Source organism: Stegostoma tigrinum, chromosome 20, assembly GCF_030684315.1.
Source record: "Stegostoma tigrinum isolate sSteTig4 chromosome 20, sSteTig4.hap1, whole genome shotgun sequence".
NCBI lineage: Eukaryota > Metazoa > Chordata > Chondrichthyes > Orectolobiformes > Stegostomatidae > Stegostoma > Stegostoma tigrinum.
In genome coordinates this window covers 55860108-55880107 of record NC_081373.1, presented here as the reverse complement: position 1 = coordinate 55880107, position 20000 = coordinate 55860108, and the positions used below count along the sequence as shown (strand labels likewise).

General features: G+C 47.3%; 1 protein-coding gene across 1 annotated transcript in view; it reads right to left on the bottom strand.

Moving 5' to 3' along the window:
- pkd2l1 (polycystic kidney disease 2-like 1) overlaps window positions 1-20000 on the bottom strand; it is an 87862-nt gene that overhangs the window by 28298 nt on the left and 39564 nt on the right. Inside the window, exons 4-7 of the mRNA XM_048551546.2 lie at window positions 17715-17962; window positions 11219-11443; window positions 8068-8296; window positions 7237-7407 (exon numbers count right to left, since the gene is read on the bottom strand). Of these exons, the coding sequence (XP_048407503.1) occupies window positions 7237-7407; window positions 8068-8296; window positions 11219-11443; window positions 17715-17962 (873 nt within the window). The remainder of the gene's footprint in view (window positions 1-7236; window positions 7408-8067; window positions 8297-11218; window positions 11444-17714; window positions 17963-20000) is intronic.

Genomic DNA, 20000 nt, shown 5'->3' with positions numbered 1-20000 from the left:
ATGCTGACTGCTCACATGGTGAAGGACCTGCCCTAGTTCTAACATTCTCTAGTTACACTGCGATAGTGACCAATGGATCCAGCCCATAGCAGGGGTCACTGTCACTGTGGCTGCAATACTGCAAAGGCTCAGACAACGTGAGGATGACCAGATACACCAGCGAGCCCAGAACCAGCAACCTCCTCAGTAAGAGATGGAAGCAGGAGGCTCTATCACGAGGCGGAGCAGCTACAGGAGGACCAGAGTCGACCGTCCTCGATGCCATTTCCTCCAGCCGAGTGAGTCATTGCAGGTTGAGAAACTGCTCCCCCCCCAACCCTGGACCATGTCACAGGGTAATGCTGGTTCCTGGAGTGGGACCTAGGACTGAGTCTATGAATGGTGTGGGTGGTCTTTCTATTGAAAGTGACAACTGCGTTAATTTTTTTTTTATATGGCTGCTTCCTTCTAAAGATTCACTAGGTACATGTGTGGGATCTCTCAATCCTCAACACACAAATATATTAGGACTGTTTCTGATGTGCCAGTTCGCATCCGCTTCATCGTATTTCCCTGTAGCCTGGGCAGAAGGCTTTGCCTGCACAGCTGGCATCACCCAGGTGCAGAGTACAATAGACTGCGCGACATCTCACTGAGAGGGTCATATATCAGAAATGGCCTCTATTCTGTCACTGTGCAGGTCATCTGTAATCACTGGTACCACGTCTCTACAGTCTGTGTCAGGTCTCCTGGGAACAGTAACAAAGCCTAAATCCTGACAAACACTCATGTTACTGCTCTGTTTCATCTTACAAGGATAGTTAGTAGGAGGCAAGGGCTACCCTCTGTAACCAGCGGCTGATGTCTCTGTTCCACAACGCACTGAGTGATACCTAGCCTACGGGCAATGTTGTTGATTCTTCCACCAGGGGCATGGTGGAGCAGGTGCTAGACCTGAAAAGGAGGTTCTGATGTTTTGACCAGTCTGGGGTGGGGGTGGGGTTGGAAGGGGGAGCCTTGTGGTATATTTCAGATGGGGTGTGCTGTATAATTCTAATGTACTGTACTCTACACAAGGGGAGCGGGCAGAGAGAGCATGGGATAGATGCTGAAGAACTGGGAAGGTGTCAACAATCTTCTGAGGAAGAAGGTTTGAGTAGGAGTACATTATAGGAGCAACACCACCTCCAGCAGGAGAGAGTACTGCAGTGCCTGGTAGAACAAGTAAGACCGGATCTAATGAACACCCAATTCCAATAAAAGTGAAATAAAAACAGAGCATGCTGGAGAAACTCAGCAGGTCTGGCAGCATCTGTGGAGAGAAAAACAGTTAACATTTTCAGTCCCACGACTCTTCTTCAAAACCCGAGTTTCTCCAACACTTCTCGGTCTGTTTCTCTTTCAGATCATCATTATTGTGTCAACAATAACAAGGTGCGGGGCTGGATGAACACAGCAGGCCAAGCAGCATCTCAGGAGCACAAAAGCTGACATTTTGGGCCTAGGCCCTTCATCAGAAAAAGACGATTTAGGCCCGAAACATCAGCTTTTATGCTCCTAAGATGCTGCTTGGCCTGCTGTGTTCATCCAGCCCCACACTTTGTTATCTTGGATTCTCCAGCATCTGCAGTTCCCATTATCTCTGATCATTATTGAGTCAATTTGTGGTTGGAAAGCAGCTCCTGTTCATTCCCAGGAGGAAATTCAATTTCTAAAAAAATGTTCTCCCTTCACTTTTCCTGTTGTTGGACACGTTAGCAACACATTAACAACTATGTGAAGGCTTCACAGGTGATGCTCCCCAGTTAAATGGTGAGATGTTTTATACACTGGGTGTTGTGGGAAGACCAGTGGTGCTAAGGATGGTAACTACAGCCACCTGTTACAGACTATCGGGCAAGTGTTGGCTTACAGTACCAATATATTCACTAATGCTGGGCTCTATTTATGATGATGTGCCACCCTTACCACCAGAAGATTTTCTTTTTTGTTTTGTTTCCCTCCTGCTACATGTACTGTGAAGGGTTAACCCTGGCTAAGATAACAAAGTGTGGGGCTAGATGAACACAGCAGGCCAAGCAGCAACTTAGGAGCACAAAAGCTGACGTTTCGGGCCTAGATCATCTTTTTCTGATGAAGGGTCGAGGCCCAAAACGTCAGCTTTTGTGCTCCTAAGATGCTGCTTGGCCTGCTGTGTTCATCCAGCCCCACACTTTGTTATCTCATTAGTCCTGGCTGGCAGCTTTTGAGCAGGTGCCCAGTGGGGCTTTGAAAAGTCACCAGTGAGCACTTCTGGCATTGTGGAACAGTCAACAGCAGAGGAGCTGCTCTGTAAAAGGGCAATGTACAGTGATTGGAGCCAGGTGGACCTCATTGACTGCGAAGTCATTGATTGGGGCTGTTAACATGAGCCAGTCAGGAAGTGTTGGCTGACCAATATTAAAAGAGGATTTAGAACCCTCTCAGTTTAGAGGGAAATGACTCCAAGCTGGATAGTCACAGCCAGTGTACTGTGCACAAGTAAATAAAGGGTGACTTGGAGATGGGATACCAGCCTTTGTGCAGTTAGCTCAGTGGTGTTGGGAGAAAACAGTATGTGCCTGAAGAACATTTGCTTGCAACAGTCATCTTTGAGTTGGGATAAGCATTTCTGGCATCATGCCTTGTATTCATCTCACTTGATCCTGCTGGGCCCAGTATGTGGAAAGAATGTGATATGTTTTCTGGGCAAATAACATTGGGGCAAATGAAAAGCAACGAGCAATCCTTCTAACTGCTTGTGGACCTGCAGCTTTTTTGGTTATAAGGGGCTTTCATTTATAACTGTTCCAGAGGTGCCAGATGCTGAAGCCTTCCAAGGCTTGGCAGAATTGGTTTTGGAATATTATGACACCAAACTTTCTCTAACTGTGAGAAGCCATCGGTTTTATTCCGCTGTTAGAGAACCAGGGGAATGTGCATCAGGATTTTTGACAAGGTTGAGATGACTGGTAGAAGTATATCATTTTGGGTTAACCCTGAATGAGATGCCGAGAGACTGTTTGGTATATGGGATTAACGACGTAACCATGCAGAAGCAACTCCCAGCAGAAGCCCAACTGGACTTCAAACTGGCACTTCAACTGGCCCTGTTATTAGAAAATGCAGCAAGTGGAACATGAGAGCTATGGGGATTCCTGATGGAAACAGAGAGCCTCACCTGTCTGACTGAGGTTGGGGAACACCATCTGTTTCCAGAGCCTCATGCAGGGCATGTTCCAAGCAGAGGGACCCATGGTCCACCCCCAGCAGGACCCCACCACAAAGCCAAGCCTTGTCCAAGTCGTTATAAAGTTCTTCAGGATCTGAGCTGGGAAGCCATTGGAGTTGCTGCTGGTATGCGGACTCAAGACAGTAGATAGTCTTACAAGGCCTGGCTTGAGTAAGAGTACTTGCAGGCCAGTACCCAGGAGAGCGCACACCCTGGAAAGTACCCCCTACATGTGGATTGGAACAATTTCATTGTCTCCCTCACTGAGCGGAGACATGTGGCTGGCATTACTAGGTCTGGAAATATCAAGTTTATCCTGGTGCAGAGTCTTCTCCCCATCAGCAGCTCTACACGTCAACTAGGCTGGCCCTTTCATGGGGTCAATGTTCCTGGTCATTGTGGATGCCCATTTAAAATGGTTGGATGTGCATAAAGTTTGTTCAGCAAACTCTGCGATGACACTTGAGAAGCTGTGAAACATGGGCTCCTGGAAGTATTGGTCACGGACAATGGGATATCATTTACCAGCAGGGAATCTGAATATTCCCTATAGTCAAATGGCACATAAGGACAGCTGCATACCATCCATCATCCAATGGTTTAGTGGAAAGAAGGGGTCCACATGTTGAAGGCTGGCACCAAAGAAACAGCCTACAGCATCACTTAATACCAGACTCTCCTGGTTCCTTTACCATTATAGGACCCACACCGCATGTAACAACAGGGATAGCTCCACCGAAGCTGATGATGGCGGGAAACACTGCACCAGATTAAACCTGATAATCTAAGCCCTGGAGGTGTTTGGGGAAGGGTGGGGGGGCTGGTGAAATGACAGCAGGAATGTCAATGCCAGCTACATGCTTCCTCTAAGTGAAAGAAACAATTTAACTCAGGAGGTGATGTGCGGTGTCAGAACCATGGAAATGGCCCTGTATGGGTACGAGGTGAGGTTGATGTGAGAACAGGTCCCATCACTTACAAAGTTCAGGGAAGTGATACAATCCTGAACAAAAACATGGATCACCTGAAAGCTGTTACCTCGCAAACGGAGCAGGAGCAAAACATTACTGGCCCTTTACAACAGCCAGAAGGCCTGTCAGAAACTGTAGGTTATCCCCCTCTGTCTGGTGTGGAGGAAACTTCGAAGTCTGAGATGGATGCAGCCTTGATACTGTCACTGCCAGAAGAAAGGAGGAAATTCTCCAAAATGTTCCAAGTCTACAGACTGGTACACAGCAGCTGTGTCAGAGGAGCCAGACCTGGGATGAAAACAGTGCGGGAAAAGCTACAAGAGGAAGACCAGGCATATATCTTTGAACTTGTTAGGGGGAGGGATGTAGTGAATGGAACCAGGCGGATCTTAGATAACAAAGTGTGGAGCTGGACGAACACAGCAGGCCAAGCAGCATCTCAGGAGCACAAAAGCTGACGTTTCAGGCCTAGGCACTTCATCAAAACGTCAGCTTTTGTGCTCCTGAGATGCTGCTTGGCCTGCTGTGTTCATCCAGCTCTACACCTTGTTATCTCGGATTCTCCAGCATCTGCAGTTCCCATTGTCTCTCTCTCACCAGGTGGATCTTGTTGACTATGAGCTCCTTGATTGGGGTTGTTAACCTGAGCCAATCAGAAACAGGGGATCGGGCTGTGAAGGCGGTCACTATGGCTGACTGCCTGCCCCTCTCCCGTGGCTACATCTGCACCCAGGTGTCTCAGTGGGCATGGCGTTCTTGATGCCTTTCAGGGCAGGTGGGCACCGAGGGGGTGGGGGGTGTGGAGTGCCTTGTTTTCCCCCACAAACTCTATTGTGATTTGATCCCTACCCTCCTCCGCACTTTTTCTTTCACATAAGCTTCACCCCTTTAGGGGCTTTGCACAATACTGATGCTTCGGCCACATGGGTGATTTGCCTGGTGGTGGTATGTTAATAAAGTTAATAAAGTGCTTTTTCTGTGTGTCTCACATCTGCACGTGCACAACAGGGGTGAGGTAAACATGAATGCTGGATGGTAGTAGTGCAGGGGTTGGAAAAAGAAACACCAAAAAAAAAGAAAAAATATATAAATAGGGGATTTAGAACCTCCTCTATTCAAGCTCTGACTCCGAGCAGTCTCTGAATGTACTGTGCACAAGTAAATAAAGGGTGACTTAATGCTGGGATACCAGCCTCAATGCAGTTATTTCTGTGTGATTACTGAATGAGGGCAGCAGCAAAGGTAACCCACTGGAGTTCATGCAGAAGGAATCCCTCAGGGAAACTCCCCAAAACAGATGCTCTGTCAGGATTTGGGAAATTTCAGCCGATTACTCTGAGGGCCTGATGGGAAAACCAGATAAAGTAGGCACTCCAAGTCTCCGAGACAGCCCAGTTTTACAGTACCTGTCATCCATTTGAGTTCCCAAGCCTAGAGTGGCCTGAATCCCTTAACTAGCCATCTGAGTCACCAGTGTAAGCGAACAAACAGCTTCTTTATAAAGATTTGGTATTACGATGTGTGAAAATCAGCCAGGTATGTGTTCCTGTTCCACTCCAGGATCTGAGCAGATAGCCCAGGCTGACATGTTGCTCTGTTGAAGGCACTGTCTCTCAGTCAAGATGCTAAATGCTAAATCACGGTGTAATTTAAAATGCTATGTGAAAGTGAAGCAAGTTTCAATTTGAAGAAGAGCTGTGAGTACTCCAATGTTCCAATACTTCGCTCTCCACCAGGAATCTCATTTCCAGCCTGTGGGGACTTGCTCTCTGTTAGTAAGTTGAAGAATTAGCCTATAGAGAGTTATTCCTCATGTAGTCCAGGAGAGACAATGGCCTGGTGGTGTTATTAATCCAGAGACCCAGGTACTGTTTTGCACCTGGGTTCAAATCGAGCCATGGCAGATGGTAGAATTATGATTAATAAAAATCCATGATGCAATTATTGTGAAATGTCACTAAATGCTCTTGAGGGAACGAAACTGCTGTTCTTACCTGGTCTGGCCTATATGTGACTCCAGTGTGTGATGCTTAGCTGCCCTCTGGGCAATTAGGAATGGGCAATAAATGCTGGCCTGGCCAGTGATGCCCACATTTCCTGAAATAAATAAGGCATTGTCTCTTTGAACATCACTTTAACATTGCTAAGTGAATGGGGCCTGTAATGTCACTGCATGTCATAAGATTCATCCTTTACCCAATTCCCCACTTGTCCCCCGCCTCCCCTACACTAAATGCAAAGAGATTCTGACCCTAAAGTGACTGCCCTGCACCAACCCTCGAACCGGTGCCATGTGGTTTTACCTTCCTGATACAATATGGATTCACCCACACCAGGATTAAAGTAACTTCTGTGATGCTGCAGTTCTGATACGAGTGAGAGGTGGCAGTGAAAAGCAGAAGCTCTTTCAGTGAGGAGAGAGAGAAAGCCATGGAGCATAACAGCTGTGTAACACCAGGACACGTACCCAATAATGGAAAGTCTGGGGATGCTGAGGAATGGTGTCCCAGCATGGACACGATGGGCCAAAGGGTCTCTTTCCAAAATTTCTGATTCTTATTGGCTGTAAAAGGTGCACCCAGTTTGTACGGACAGAACGATGTGATGAAAGTCTAAACAGACAGAACTGTGAGTGAAAAGCTATATTTTTCTTTTATGTATTTTTTAAAATGTATTTTAATTTAGACATTACTTCATTTAGCAATGGATGAATTTACCATTATGAAACATATCAACTCACAGGGTTTTAATATTTTGTTTTCCGAAAGCTAAGGTCCTGCAGAACCTAACTGCAAAAGCTTGTGATTTCAAATAAACCTGTTGGACTATAACCTGGCATTGTGTGACTTCTGGCTTTGATTTTTAATAAAAGGTACAATTCACATTTCAGCAGTGAAACCACAAGGTAAAGTGACGACAATGTGTGAATTGATTAGACTTCAGAAGAAATCCATTGAACATAAAGTCATTTGTAGAAAAAATAATGGTGCTATTTCTTATTAATATTTTATTATTTATGAATAGACAATTATTTACCTTAATCCAAGCAAAAAACAAGTTGACAGCATTCATGTTATTATACTGGGTCTGCCAAAAAGCCAAGAACTCAAAGTCAGCGTAGGATTCTGGATCTGTCAGCAATGCTCCCATCAGGATGTTCACCTTAATCGTACGGAAAATGTGGAAACCTATCGAAAGCAGAGAGAGCTGCAACACAGAAACCACAGGTTGGTCTTTTGTTCTCTGCAATCAAAAATGTATACAAACTGAACTTGAATAGAAAATAAGTTTTTTTTATTTTTTAAAGATTCTGGCCAAATTGCTGTCAAATATTATCACTTTTTCATCCTATTACAATTACCTTTGTTCCACAGGGAGAAGAAAGAGGGGCAGAACAGGCCATTCAGCCCTTTAAACCCATTCCACCATTCAATTATCCTCAACTCTACTTTCTTACATTTTCACCATAACCCTCAATGCGCTTCCTGATTTAAAAATCTACCTCAATCCTAACTGTACTTAATAACCCGGTTTCAGCAGCCATCTACAGTTAGCAATTCCACAGCTTCGCTACTCTCTGAAAAAAGAAATGCCTCATCATCTGTCTTAAATGTGTGACCCCTTATTCTGAGGTTATCCCTTTGGTCATAGCTTCTCTCACATGGGGAAACAACATAGAAACATGAGCCATGGTAGGCCATTCGGCCCTTCCAGTCTGCTCTGCCATTTTCCAAATTCAAACACAACCCACATCAAGCAACTTATGGGGTGACAATCAGGCCACAATGTTTCCCAAAGAGAAGAGGTAAATGCATTGGGCAGTGAGAAGTCTATCGTTGGAGATGAGATGAAAGATCAAACACTTACCAAGATTACCACCAGGTCCAAGCAATTCCAGATGCATTTGATGTATTGCAGTTTGTGAATTCTGATTTCCAATATCTCCTCCACAATGTAGTAAAGGATAAAGACGCAGAAGATGACTTCACAGCCAATGATAAAATAATCCCAGTTGTTGACATAACGGATGAGTTTCACAGTGCGGAACTGTGATGAGGGGATCGCACCACCCGTCGCCGGGAATTCTACAACAAGCCTTGAAAAGAAAGGAATTCTAACTGAGTACGGACAATGGCCCACCACAGCTGTGAGGATATATCACAGGTGGCTGAACTGTCATCTCTGCACTGAGTCTATCATCAAATATTTAAAACTATGAAATTGTGTGTTCCCGCTATTCAATCATTCCCATGTTTTCACAAAGTGTTAGTGGTTCTGGCACACATGCAAAATACTGCAGAGGCGAGAAAACCTGAAACAAAAACAGAAAATGCCGGGAATATTTGGTTCAGGGAGCATTTGTGTGCAGACAAGGACAGAGTTAATGTTTCAGAGCTATAACCTTTCCTCTTGAATCCAGATGCAATCTGTTCAGGGAATGAAACCAATGATTGGCTTGTAAAACTACAAATTAATTAAAGTTTCCACATTAGAGTGCGAGAGAAAGCCACCGAGCTCTTTAAGGCTGTGTGTCACTCAATAACAATGTCACAGGGGCTTAATTTCTTCACCTTAGTCCCATATCCCATGATTCCTCTAGTAGTCAAAAATATTAATCTCAATCTTAATAATACTTAATAACTAAGCATCTATGTGTTTACGAAATGGGGCCAAGCCTCCTCATGTCATGCCCTATTTTCCAGACTCTCCACTGGGGGAAATATTTCCTCCGAGTTTGCACTTTCTGATGAAATCCATTATTTCTCAGAGTGAGGGAGGGAAAAGTGTGTGACGTTCGCTGCACTAACTTTGATTTAGAACAGAGAACAATACAGCGCAGAACAGGCCCTTCGGCCCTCGATGTTGCGCCGACCTGTGAACTAATCTAAGCCCCTCCCCATACACTATCCCATCATTATCCAGATGCTTATCCTAAGATTTTTCAAATCGTATAATTTGTGAGGCAGCCCCTAATTGAAAGGGATACCAGAACAGTAGGTTTATGAACAAAAACAAAGTTGCTGGAAAAGCTCAGCAGGTCTGGTAGCATCTGTGGAGGAGAAAACAGAGTTAACATTTCGGGTCCAGTGACCCTTCCCCAGAAGGTTTATGAATCCTGAATGTGACATCAGATTTCTGGCAAACCACAATGTGACCTTAGGGTGATAGGGAAAAGGAAGACAATTGAGAAAAATGCAGAAAGAGCTGAGAGATCAGATTTCAGCAGGGAGGGCAAGTAGTGGGTTAAAGCAGAGATAATGGGAACTGCAGATGCTGGAGATTCCAAGATAATAAAATGTGAGGCTGGATGAACACAGCAGGCCAAGCAGCATCTCAGGAGCACAAAAGCTGACGTTTCGGGCCTAGACCCTTCATCAGAGAGGGGGATGGGGGGAGGGAACTGGAATAAATAGGGAGAGAGGGGGAGGCGGACCGAAGATGGAGAGTAAAGAAGATAGGTGGAGAGGGTGTAGGTGGGGCCTCCCCACCTACACCCTCTCCACCTATCTTCTTTACTCTCCATCTTCGGTCCGCCTCCCCCTCTCTCCCTATTTATTCCAGTTCCCTCCCCCCATCCCCCTCTCTGATGAAGGGTCTAGGCCCGAAACGTCAGCTTTTGTGCTCCTGAGATGCTGCTTGGCCTGCTGTGTTCATCCAGCCTCACATTTTATTATCGTGGGTTAAAGCAGGCAGGTTTTGTGTGTGTGACTCAGCTGATAAGACTTTAGCACAGCCAATCCACCTAACCTGCACATCTTTGGACTGTGGGAGGAAACTGGAGCACCCGGAGGAAACCCACACAGGCACGGGGAGAATATGCAAATTCCACACCGAAAATCTATTTAGTCATTCCTCATAGAACCACCTCCTAATGCCAGGGATTAATCTTGTGAACCTTCAGTGTGTTATCTCTAAGGCAATACATCCTTCCTTGGGCAAGAAGACTGATATAGTACACAATCCTCTAGATGTGATCTCTCCGCAGTCCTGTACAACTGCAGCAACGTACTTAGTTACTGTAATCAAGCTTAACGCACTATTTAACATCTTAATAGCTTGCTGTATCTGTACTTGAACCTTATGTGATTCATATACAAGCCTGTAAAAACCCCCGAGCATCAACGCTGACCAGTGTCTCAGTTCTATAACAATACCTGGCTGTTCTATTCTTCCTATCAGACTGAATGATTTTCTGTGCTTTTTGGTATGTGTAACGGAAACCCTTTGTGCCAAATTTATTCGAATGTTTTCTGGAATGTAGATACTAGATATAGGGGAGCCAACATATGTGGTCTTCTTGAATTTGTAAAATGCATTCAGTGAGACTTCACACAAAAGGTTCATTCACAAGATAAAAGCTCCTGGATGTGGGGTTATAAATACTAACCAATGATTGGTTTGCAAAAACCACAAATTAATTAAAGTTTCCACATTAGTGTGTGATAGAAAACCACCGAGCTCTTTAAGGCTGTGTGTCACTCAATAGCACTGTCACAGGGGCTTAATTTCTTCACCTTAGTCCCATATCCCTTGATTCCTCTAGTAGACAAAAAGTATTAATCTCATTCTTAATAATTGTCAATAACTGAATATGTATTTACTAAATTGGGCCAAGCCTCATCATGTCAGTCCTAAATGTCTGGCTGATCATCCTCAGACTGTGGCCCTTTTTCCCAGACTCTACTCAGGGGAAAATTCCCTCGGCATTTGTACTTTCTGATGAAATCCACTACGTCTCAGAGTGAGGGAGAATCCCTACAGTGTGGAAGCAGGTCATTCGGCCTATTGAGTCCACACTGACCATCTGAGGAGGATCCCATAATGGAAGGAAGATTGTTTGTGTGTCAGGAAGCAAAGAGGAGACTGGGTATTTTAATATTGCCAGGCTAATTGAATTCTGCAAGGATCAGGGTAGGGGCTTCAGCTAATTGCAATCAATATTAATAACCAAGAGAGTGCTGGTAATAAAGAAATGGACACAGTGACGAGGACACAAGGTGGCTGTGACGAGGCGTACCTTATAACACAGAAGAGATTAATGTTTGCATTGTACACAGAGAAATCAATGAAGACTGCACGAGTTCCTCTGTCCAGCCAGAGACTATCCTTAAGGTTTTGTAGAATTGCAGCACTTTCAGCCAGGGTTGTCTTGAGGTCTTGATAGTAGCCACCACCGCCATAGACAGTTAGCTTACCCCAGTGTGTGGAGCCTCCAAGGTCCGACTCAGAGTAATATGTCCACCTGTACGGTTAATGATAACAGACCTGAATGTGTTCAGCATCTTTAACACAGAAATCCCTGTCAAATGCTTCACTGGGCTACAGTAAATAGGCATGAGTGGGAGAGTTCTTGGAAATGGGGCAAAGACTGCTTTAATAGGTCCACTTTCAAAAAGCCCTTTCGCAGTACAGAAGGCTGAAATGGGAAGAGGCTGGGGGTGGGGGGCATTCTAAACAGTGCGATCAAGGTGGAATCAGATCAGAGAGCTTGGCAGAACTTGGCACATTGTGGCTGTGCATTATCTTTCTCAGAACAATTCCAAATTTATCATATTGCCTATCTCCTCTACAGCCCCAAATACGTCCACAAGCCCCACCATATTCCCAGACACATGCTCCCACAGACACGTACTGTCATACATACACTACAGAAACACACGCACATGCACATACACACAGATACACACGCATACATGCACACACATACAAACACACAGCCCTGTGTTTCCTCTGCTTCAAACATTTATCCAACTTTTGATCTCAAAATATGACGTTACAACTGCTCCCTGTGACAAAATCTCCCGCACAACATCAATGCTCACAGAAATAAACTTCTCAACTCTGATTTCTCTTGTCACGCAAATTCGTCACTCACACCCCAATCACTCACACCCATCACTCACACCCCAATCACTCACACCCGTCACTCACACCCCAATCACTCACACCCCAATCACTCACACCCCAGTTACTGACACCCCAGTCACTCACACCCGGGTCACTCACACCCCGGTCACTCACACCCCGGTCACTCACTCGCCAGTCACTGACTCTGGTCACTCCCACCCGTCACTCACGCCCATCACTCACACCTCAATCACTCACACCCATCACTCATACCCATCACTCACACCCCGGTCACTCACGCCCATCACTTACACCCCGGTCACTCACACTCCGGTCACTCTCACCCATCACTCACACCCCATTCACTCACACATGTCACTCACACCCATCTTCACACCCATCACTCACACCCATCACTCAGCCCGGTCACTCACTCCAGTCACTCATACCCAGGTCACTCGCTCTGGTCATTCATCCCTGTCCCTCACCCTTATCACTCACGCTGGTCACTCTTCCTGGTCACTCACAGCCATCACTCACAGAGATCAGTCTGCCCGGTCACTCCGCCTGGTCACTCACAGCCATCACTCACACTGGTCACTCTGCTCGGTCATTCACCCCAGTCACTCACAGCCATCACTCACCTTGGTCACTCTGCTCGGCCACTCACCCTGGTCACTCACAGCCATCGCTCACACAGGTCAGTCTGCCCGGTCACTCCGCCCGGTCACTCACAGCCATCACTCACACTGGTCACTCCACCTGGTGACTCACAGCCATCACTCACACCCAATTCACTCACACCCATCACTCACACCCATTGCTCACACCCTTCACTCACACCTGTCGCTCACCCGCATCACTCGCCACGGTCACTCACACCCATCACTCACATCCCGGTCACTCGCACCCATCATTCACACCCCGGGCACTCACACCCCAGTCACTCACACCCCGGTCACTCACTCTGGTCACTCCCACCCGTCACTCACACCCCGGTCACTCACACCCGTCACTCACACCCATCACTCACATCCCAGTCACTCACACCCATCACTCACACCCCGGTCACTCACACCCCAGTCTCTCACGCTGGTCACTCACACCCGTCGCTCACAGGCCGGTCACTCATCCCGGTCATTCACACCCATCACTCACGCCCCAATCACTCACACCCATCACTCACACCCCAAGCACTCACACCCATCAATCACACACCGGTCACTCACACCCGTCACTCACCCCCTCATTCACACCCGTCACTCACACCCATCACTCACACTCCGGTCACTCGCACCCATCACTCACACCCCGGTCACTCACACCCGTCACTCACCCCCTCATTCACACCCATCACTCACACCCATCACTCACACCCCGGTCACTCACACCCATCACTCACACCCCAGACACTCACACCCATCACTTACACCCATTACCCACACCCCGGTCACTCACACCCCAGTCTCTCACGCTGGTCACTCACACCCGTCACTCACAGCCCGGTCACTCATCCCGGTCATTCACACCCATCACTCATGCCCCGGTCACTCACACACATTACTCACACCCCTCATTCACACCCCTCATTCACACCCGTCATTCACACCCGTCATTCACACCGCAGTCACTCACACCGCAGTCACTCACACCACAGTCACTCACACCCGTCACTCACACCCTGGTCATTCACACTGCACTCACTCACGCTGGTCACTCACACCCGTCACTCACAGCCCGGTCACTCACCCCCCAGTCTCTCACACCCATCACTCACACCTGATCACTCACACCCATCACTCATCCCGTCACTCACACCCATCACTCACACCCGTCACTCACACCCATCACTCACACCCTTAGTTGCACCCATCACTCACACCCTGGTCTCTCACACCCATCAGTCGCACTCCAGTCACTCACACCCCAGTCACTCACACCCCGGTCACTCACTCTGGTCACTCCCACCCGTCACTCACACTCCGGTCACTCACACCCGGCACTCACACCCATCACTCACATCCCAGTCACTCACACCCATCACTCACACCCCAGTCTCTCACGCTGGTCACTCACACCCGTCACTCACAGGCCGGTCACTCATCCCGGTCATTCACACCCATCACTCATGCCCCAATCACTCACACCCATCACTCACACCCCAAGCACTCACACCCATCACTCACACCCCGGTAACTCACACCCATCACTCACACCTGATCACTCACACCCATCACTCACCCCGTCACTCACACCCATCACTCACACCCGTCACTCACACCCATCACTCACACCCTTAGTCGCACCCATCACTCACACCCTGGTCTCTCACACCCATCAGTCGCACCCCAGTCACTCACACCCCAGTCACTCACACCCCAGTCTCTCACGCTGGTCACTCACACTGGTCACTCACCCCCTCATTCACACCCGTCACTCACACCCAGCACTCACACCCCGGTCACTCACACCCATCACTCACACCCCAGTCACTCACACCCATTACTTACACCCAATACCCACACCCCGGTCACTCACACCCCAGTCTCTCACGCTGGTCACTCACACCCGTCACTCACAGCCTGGTCACTCATCCCGGTCATTCACACCCATCACTCACGCCCCAATCACTCACACCGCAGTCACTCACACCGCAGTCACTCACACCCATCACTCACACCCCGGTAATTCACACTGCACTCACTCACGCTGGTCATTCACACCCATCACTCACACCCCGGTCATTCACACTGCACTCACTCACGCTGGTCACTCACACCCGTCACTCACAGCCCAGTCTCTCACACCCATCACTCACACCTGATCACTCACACCCATCACTCACCCCGTCACTCACACCCATCACTCACACCCATCACTCAGCCCGGTCACTCACTCCAGTCACTCACGCCAGTCACTCACGCCAGTCACTCATACCCAGGTCACTCATACCCAGGTCACTCGCACTGGTCATTCATCCCTGTCCCTCACCCTTGTCACTCACACTGGTAACTCTTCCAGGTCACTCACAGCCATCACTCACACAGATCAGTCTGCCCGGTCACTCCGCCCGGTCACTCACAGCCATCACTCACACTGGTCACTCCGCCCGGTCACTCACAGCCATCACTCACATCGGTCACCTTGCTCGGCCTCTCACCCCGGTCACTCACAGCCATCACTCACACTGGTCACTCCGCCCGGTCACTCACAGCCATCACTCACACTGGTCACTCTGCTCGGTCACTCACCCTGGTTACTCACAGCCATCACTCACAACGGTCACTCTGCTCAGCCACTCACCCCGGTCACTCACAGCCATCACTCACACTGGTCACTCTGCCCGGTCACTCACAGCCATCACTCACACTGGTCACTCCGCCCGGTCACTCACAGTCATCACTCGCACTGGTCACTCTGCCCGGTTACTCACAGCCATCACTCACACTGGTCACTCCGACCGGTTACTCACAGCCATCACTCACACCGGTCACTCCAACCGGTCACTCACAGCCATCACTCACACTGGTCACTCTGCTCGGCCACTCACCCCGGTCACTCACAGCCATCACTCATACCGGTTACTCACAGCCATCACTCACACCGGTCACTCTGCTCGGCCACTCACCTCGGTCATTCATAGCCATCACTCACACCAGTCACTCACATCTATCAAGTGCCAATCTAACTTTGTTCCCTCACTCCCAATGAGCCAGCTGGAAACACCAGCAGTGGATCACAGGCCTGATTTAGCACTACCCCAAACTGAGCACGGCCCGTACAGCTGGACTACATGGTACAGATCGTGTGGAAGGAAACCCAAGAAGAAATTATAGATGAGAACAAGAATATGGATTTAAACAGAAACAGTGAACAGCAACAGAGATAATGGGAACTGCAGATGCTGGAGAATCCGAGATAACAAGGTGTGGAGCTGGATGAACACAGCAGGCTGAGCAGCACCTCAGGAGCAGGAAAGCTGACGTTTCGGGCCTAGACCCTTCAACAGCAACAACTCGTGTTTGCACACCTTCTTTAATAAACAAAGGACTAATACATCTCTAGATGTTTCCCAGGAATTGGATCTACATAAAGATTGACCTTGAAGGAAAGCAGGAGGCTTTTGGACAGGTGACTCCAAAAGGTTGGTCAGAAGCAGGTTTTCCTGATCTTGGTAAAAGAGGGGAGGGAGAGTTTGATAAGATCCTGCAGGAATTCCAGAGTTGAGGGTCCAGCCTCAGGTTGGATGAAGGAACACAAGAATGCACAAGATCCTAGAACTGGAAAAGTTTTCACTCAAAGCACAAAACTCTTCATAGATTCATAGATTCATACAGTGCAGAAAAGGCCCTTCTGAGTCTGCATCAACAGATTTACCACCAAAAGTTCGCTAATCCCCAATAGCTGCACTTTTATCATATCCTTGAATGTTACGATATTTGAAGTGCCCATCCAAATATTTTTGAAAGGTTGTGAGGTTTCCAGGCTCCTCTACATTCCCAGGCAGTGCATTCCAGATTCCCACCACCCAATGAGTTAAAAAGGTGTCTTTTTTCCCAGATCCCCTCTGAATGTCCCGCTCATTACCCTAAAACCATGCCCTCTGGTGACTGACCCCAAAACCAAGGATAATGGGTTCTCTCTATTCACCCTGCCCACAGCCACTAGGGGAAGGAATGGCATGGCGGTGTGATGGCTGGACCAGTAATCCAGGGAGACAGGAATCAAGGGCCCAGGTTCAAATCTTAACCTGGTGGATGTGAATTCAATTCTTAACAATGGACGAAATCTAACTCAACCACAAGGCAAGCTGACTGACAATCCTGTAATTCCTGAATAATTTGGTTAAATGAAAAGCTTTCTGCTGACAGTAATACAATTCACTTATTTTAATTAAATCAAAAATTCAACCTTGACCAAACAAACACAATCCAGTTCTCTCAGCTGCTTTAGGTAGTTGATGGATCAATGCAGGTATCAAGATACATAGCTTTAACCCGCCGTTTAGCAGCTCAGTCGTGCAACGTTCATAGATTAACAAGAGTCGGTCTCTAGTGGCAGGATTGGCTTTTCTTTATTTATCCTGGGCTTTTATTTCATTGATAATGATTTTCTGAGGCACAGTTCTTGTTGCAGACAGGAGGCAGCAGAGGTCTATCACTCAAACACTGAGGCTCCACACCAACGCTAGGAGCCTACTCCCTTATTCTGACCACAATGAGGGAAGAACAGGTTGTTTATTTGTGGGCCATGCCTTAAAATGGAAACACTCCTTTAGACATGGCAGATGTGTCAAACGATGAAACTGGAGAGGATGAAGAGTCTAACCTTAAAGCATACTGAACCGGGCTGACGGGCAACAATAACATAGGCTTTCCAATTAATCTTAGTGGCCCAGGGTTTAAGGAGAGAGAGAAAAATAAAACAGTTACAGATCAAGGCTAAAAATCAAAGCAATCCTTTCTGTAATGTGATGTGGTATACTTTGGTTGAAGAAACATAAGGTTTCTCGTTCTGATTCAGAGCTCCAGTCAAACACACTGTAAGACCCGAACTGTCAGAAATGAGCAAAACACAGTTACACACCTTGAACACTTAAAGTCAGGGAGGGGAGAAGGCAGCATGACCTGCAGTGTACCATCGGAAAGAAAACAGATCACACTCACGCAGTTTCGTTCCTGATGGAGGATTTCCTTTCAGTGTCGGCCGTGTAGACATCATAGCACCCGTCGATGTCTTTTCGAAAGTCTTTGTGAACCACGCAGGAATTATTCGTCACTTTAATCTGCCGGATACGGGGGACCCCCAGGAGAATGTTCTCATAGTAAATAAACGAATGAGGGCCATGCGAAAATGAATCTCCATTGTACCACTTGGTCCAATACAGTCCGTTCAGCAAGGGGCCCTGTGCGTACTGAACAGAGAATAACGGTGCTCCATTAAAACAGGCAAAGAACAGAATCAGCAAACCATGTCAAGAAGACAGAAGCCTCAAAACCTCGTTTATATCATTAACTCTGTTTCTTCTTGCGTGTTTGAACAGTCCTTTCAGCAGACAGCCCTGCTTGTTCGACTGAAGGATGGGGTTTGGTATTTACCCTCACACGTGATGCAGAGGGTGAGGGTCAGCAGCTCCATGTAACAGAGCCTGGGGTAACAGCAGAGCGGTCACTGCTGGCTGTACTCTGCTGGTGATCTACAAAGGCCCGCCTGAACTCTCTATGAGAAGGAGGTTCTGTTTCTACAGGACGGTCACATCAGAACTCGGTGATGTAATCCTGCAGGAGTTACCTGCACTTAGGATGGTCACTGCCTTAATGTTGATTTCAGTCAGACAGACAGAGACAATTAAACAGTCACACAGTCAGTCAATCACACAGTCAGTCACACAGCCACAATGTCAGTCACATAGTCAGTCAGTCAGTCACACAGTCACACAGTCAGTCACACAATTAGTCAGTTAAGAAACAGTCAGCTGATCAGCAGTTATTAATTTTGTGTAATAGCAACATAAGTAACCATAAAACCTAGACTGTATGTAACTTGGGACGATATCAGTGTACATACCTGGAGTTGTTAATAAACTTCCAGATATCTGTCTCACAAGAATCTAGTCTCCACGGTGCATGTTTACATGGCTATCACATAGGGAATTGCTCTGCCCATATCACATTCATAGTGGAGTTTGACCCTGAGGAAACCGCATTATCTGGCATCTACACAAATCACAAAGAGTTTCATTCACCTAATGTCCAATTGATGTGATATTGCTGACTGCGGATCCTGGAAGAGTAAGATTGTTTTCCAGGCAACTGCTACTCACCCTACATCCTACGGTAGTCTATGTTTCCTCATCCCTTAAAAAGGAGCACCAGAGTGGGAAATAGCTGTACAGAGACAAGGCATCTGTCTCTCAAGACCTGACTGCAACTAGTGGCTTATTCATCTCACTTCACCTAAACTGCTCCTTCTCCCATCCCTCCTCCTCCCCATGTGTCCATCTCAACCAATTCATCTACCCTATATTAAAGGACTAAAGAGTGTACCTTATCTTTGCCAGACCATGATGGGTTTCAGTCAGATGGTGAACTATAATCTGATCCTTCTCAACCTTCAGCTGGAATATCCTTCAATGAAGCAGTTAGTTTGCATTCACTGGTAATGTAAAGGTCTTTGCCTGTTTCGGTCACCTTATATGACTTTGGTTCTAAATGGACTACAGATGTAGACTAGGCAAGTGCTCTTAACCCAAGATTCTTTCTCAGACCCTATGAGAGTGGGAATGGCTAGCTGCTATCCCCTGGTTGATGGGGTCAGAACTGGTTGCTTAGTCCAGTGCTTGATCTGCTCAGCCTACCCCACATGGGGCGGTGCTGCTTGATGGACATGGAAGGGCTGCCTAAATGTGTTGTTCTTTGCCCACCTCCGCTCTGACCCCCCTCAACGTCTCCATTTCTGCGCTTTCCCAATGCAGTCTCTTGATATTTTTGGATTCTTCCAGAATTGACCTTCTCCACTTTAGTTAAACTCAAGCCAGACCCTTCCATGAGATGACAGGGATGTTTGATCAGGTATCCTTCAAGGACGTCCTGAAAGTGTTACTTCCATCTTCCCGGAAGTCTATATTTAGAACCACATTCCAACTTGATCCGTTCCTTCAGGAATCTGGTGTGAGACATTATGAACGGTGTGCCCCACACAGCTGAGCTGGGTTTTCTCTGATTACTGCCTCAATACTGGACAGATTACCTTAAGAGAGGACATTATTGTAGGATTTTCCTCTTTGCAACCAGATTGTGAGAATCCTGAAAAGTCTTATCTGGTGTCATTTCTCCAAGACTTTAAGAGAGGTGCCTGCTGTAGATTGTTTGAATCTCCAAACATTTGGAGCATGGGGATTGCTCCTGCTGGTATACCCACAATGTTAGTCTTGAATTTGACACCCTGGCCCT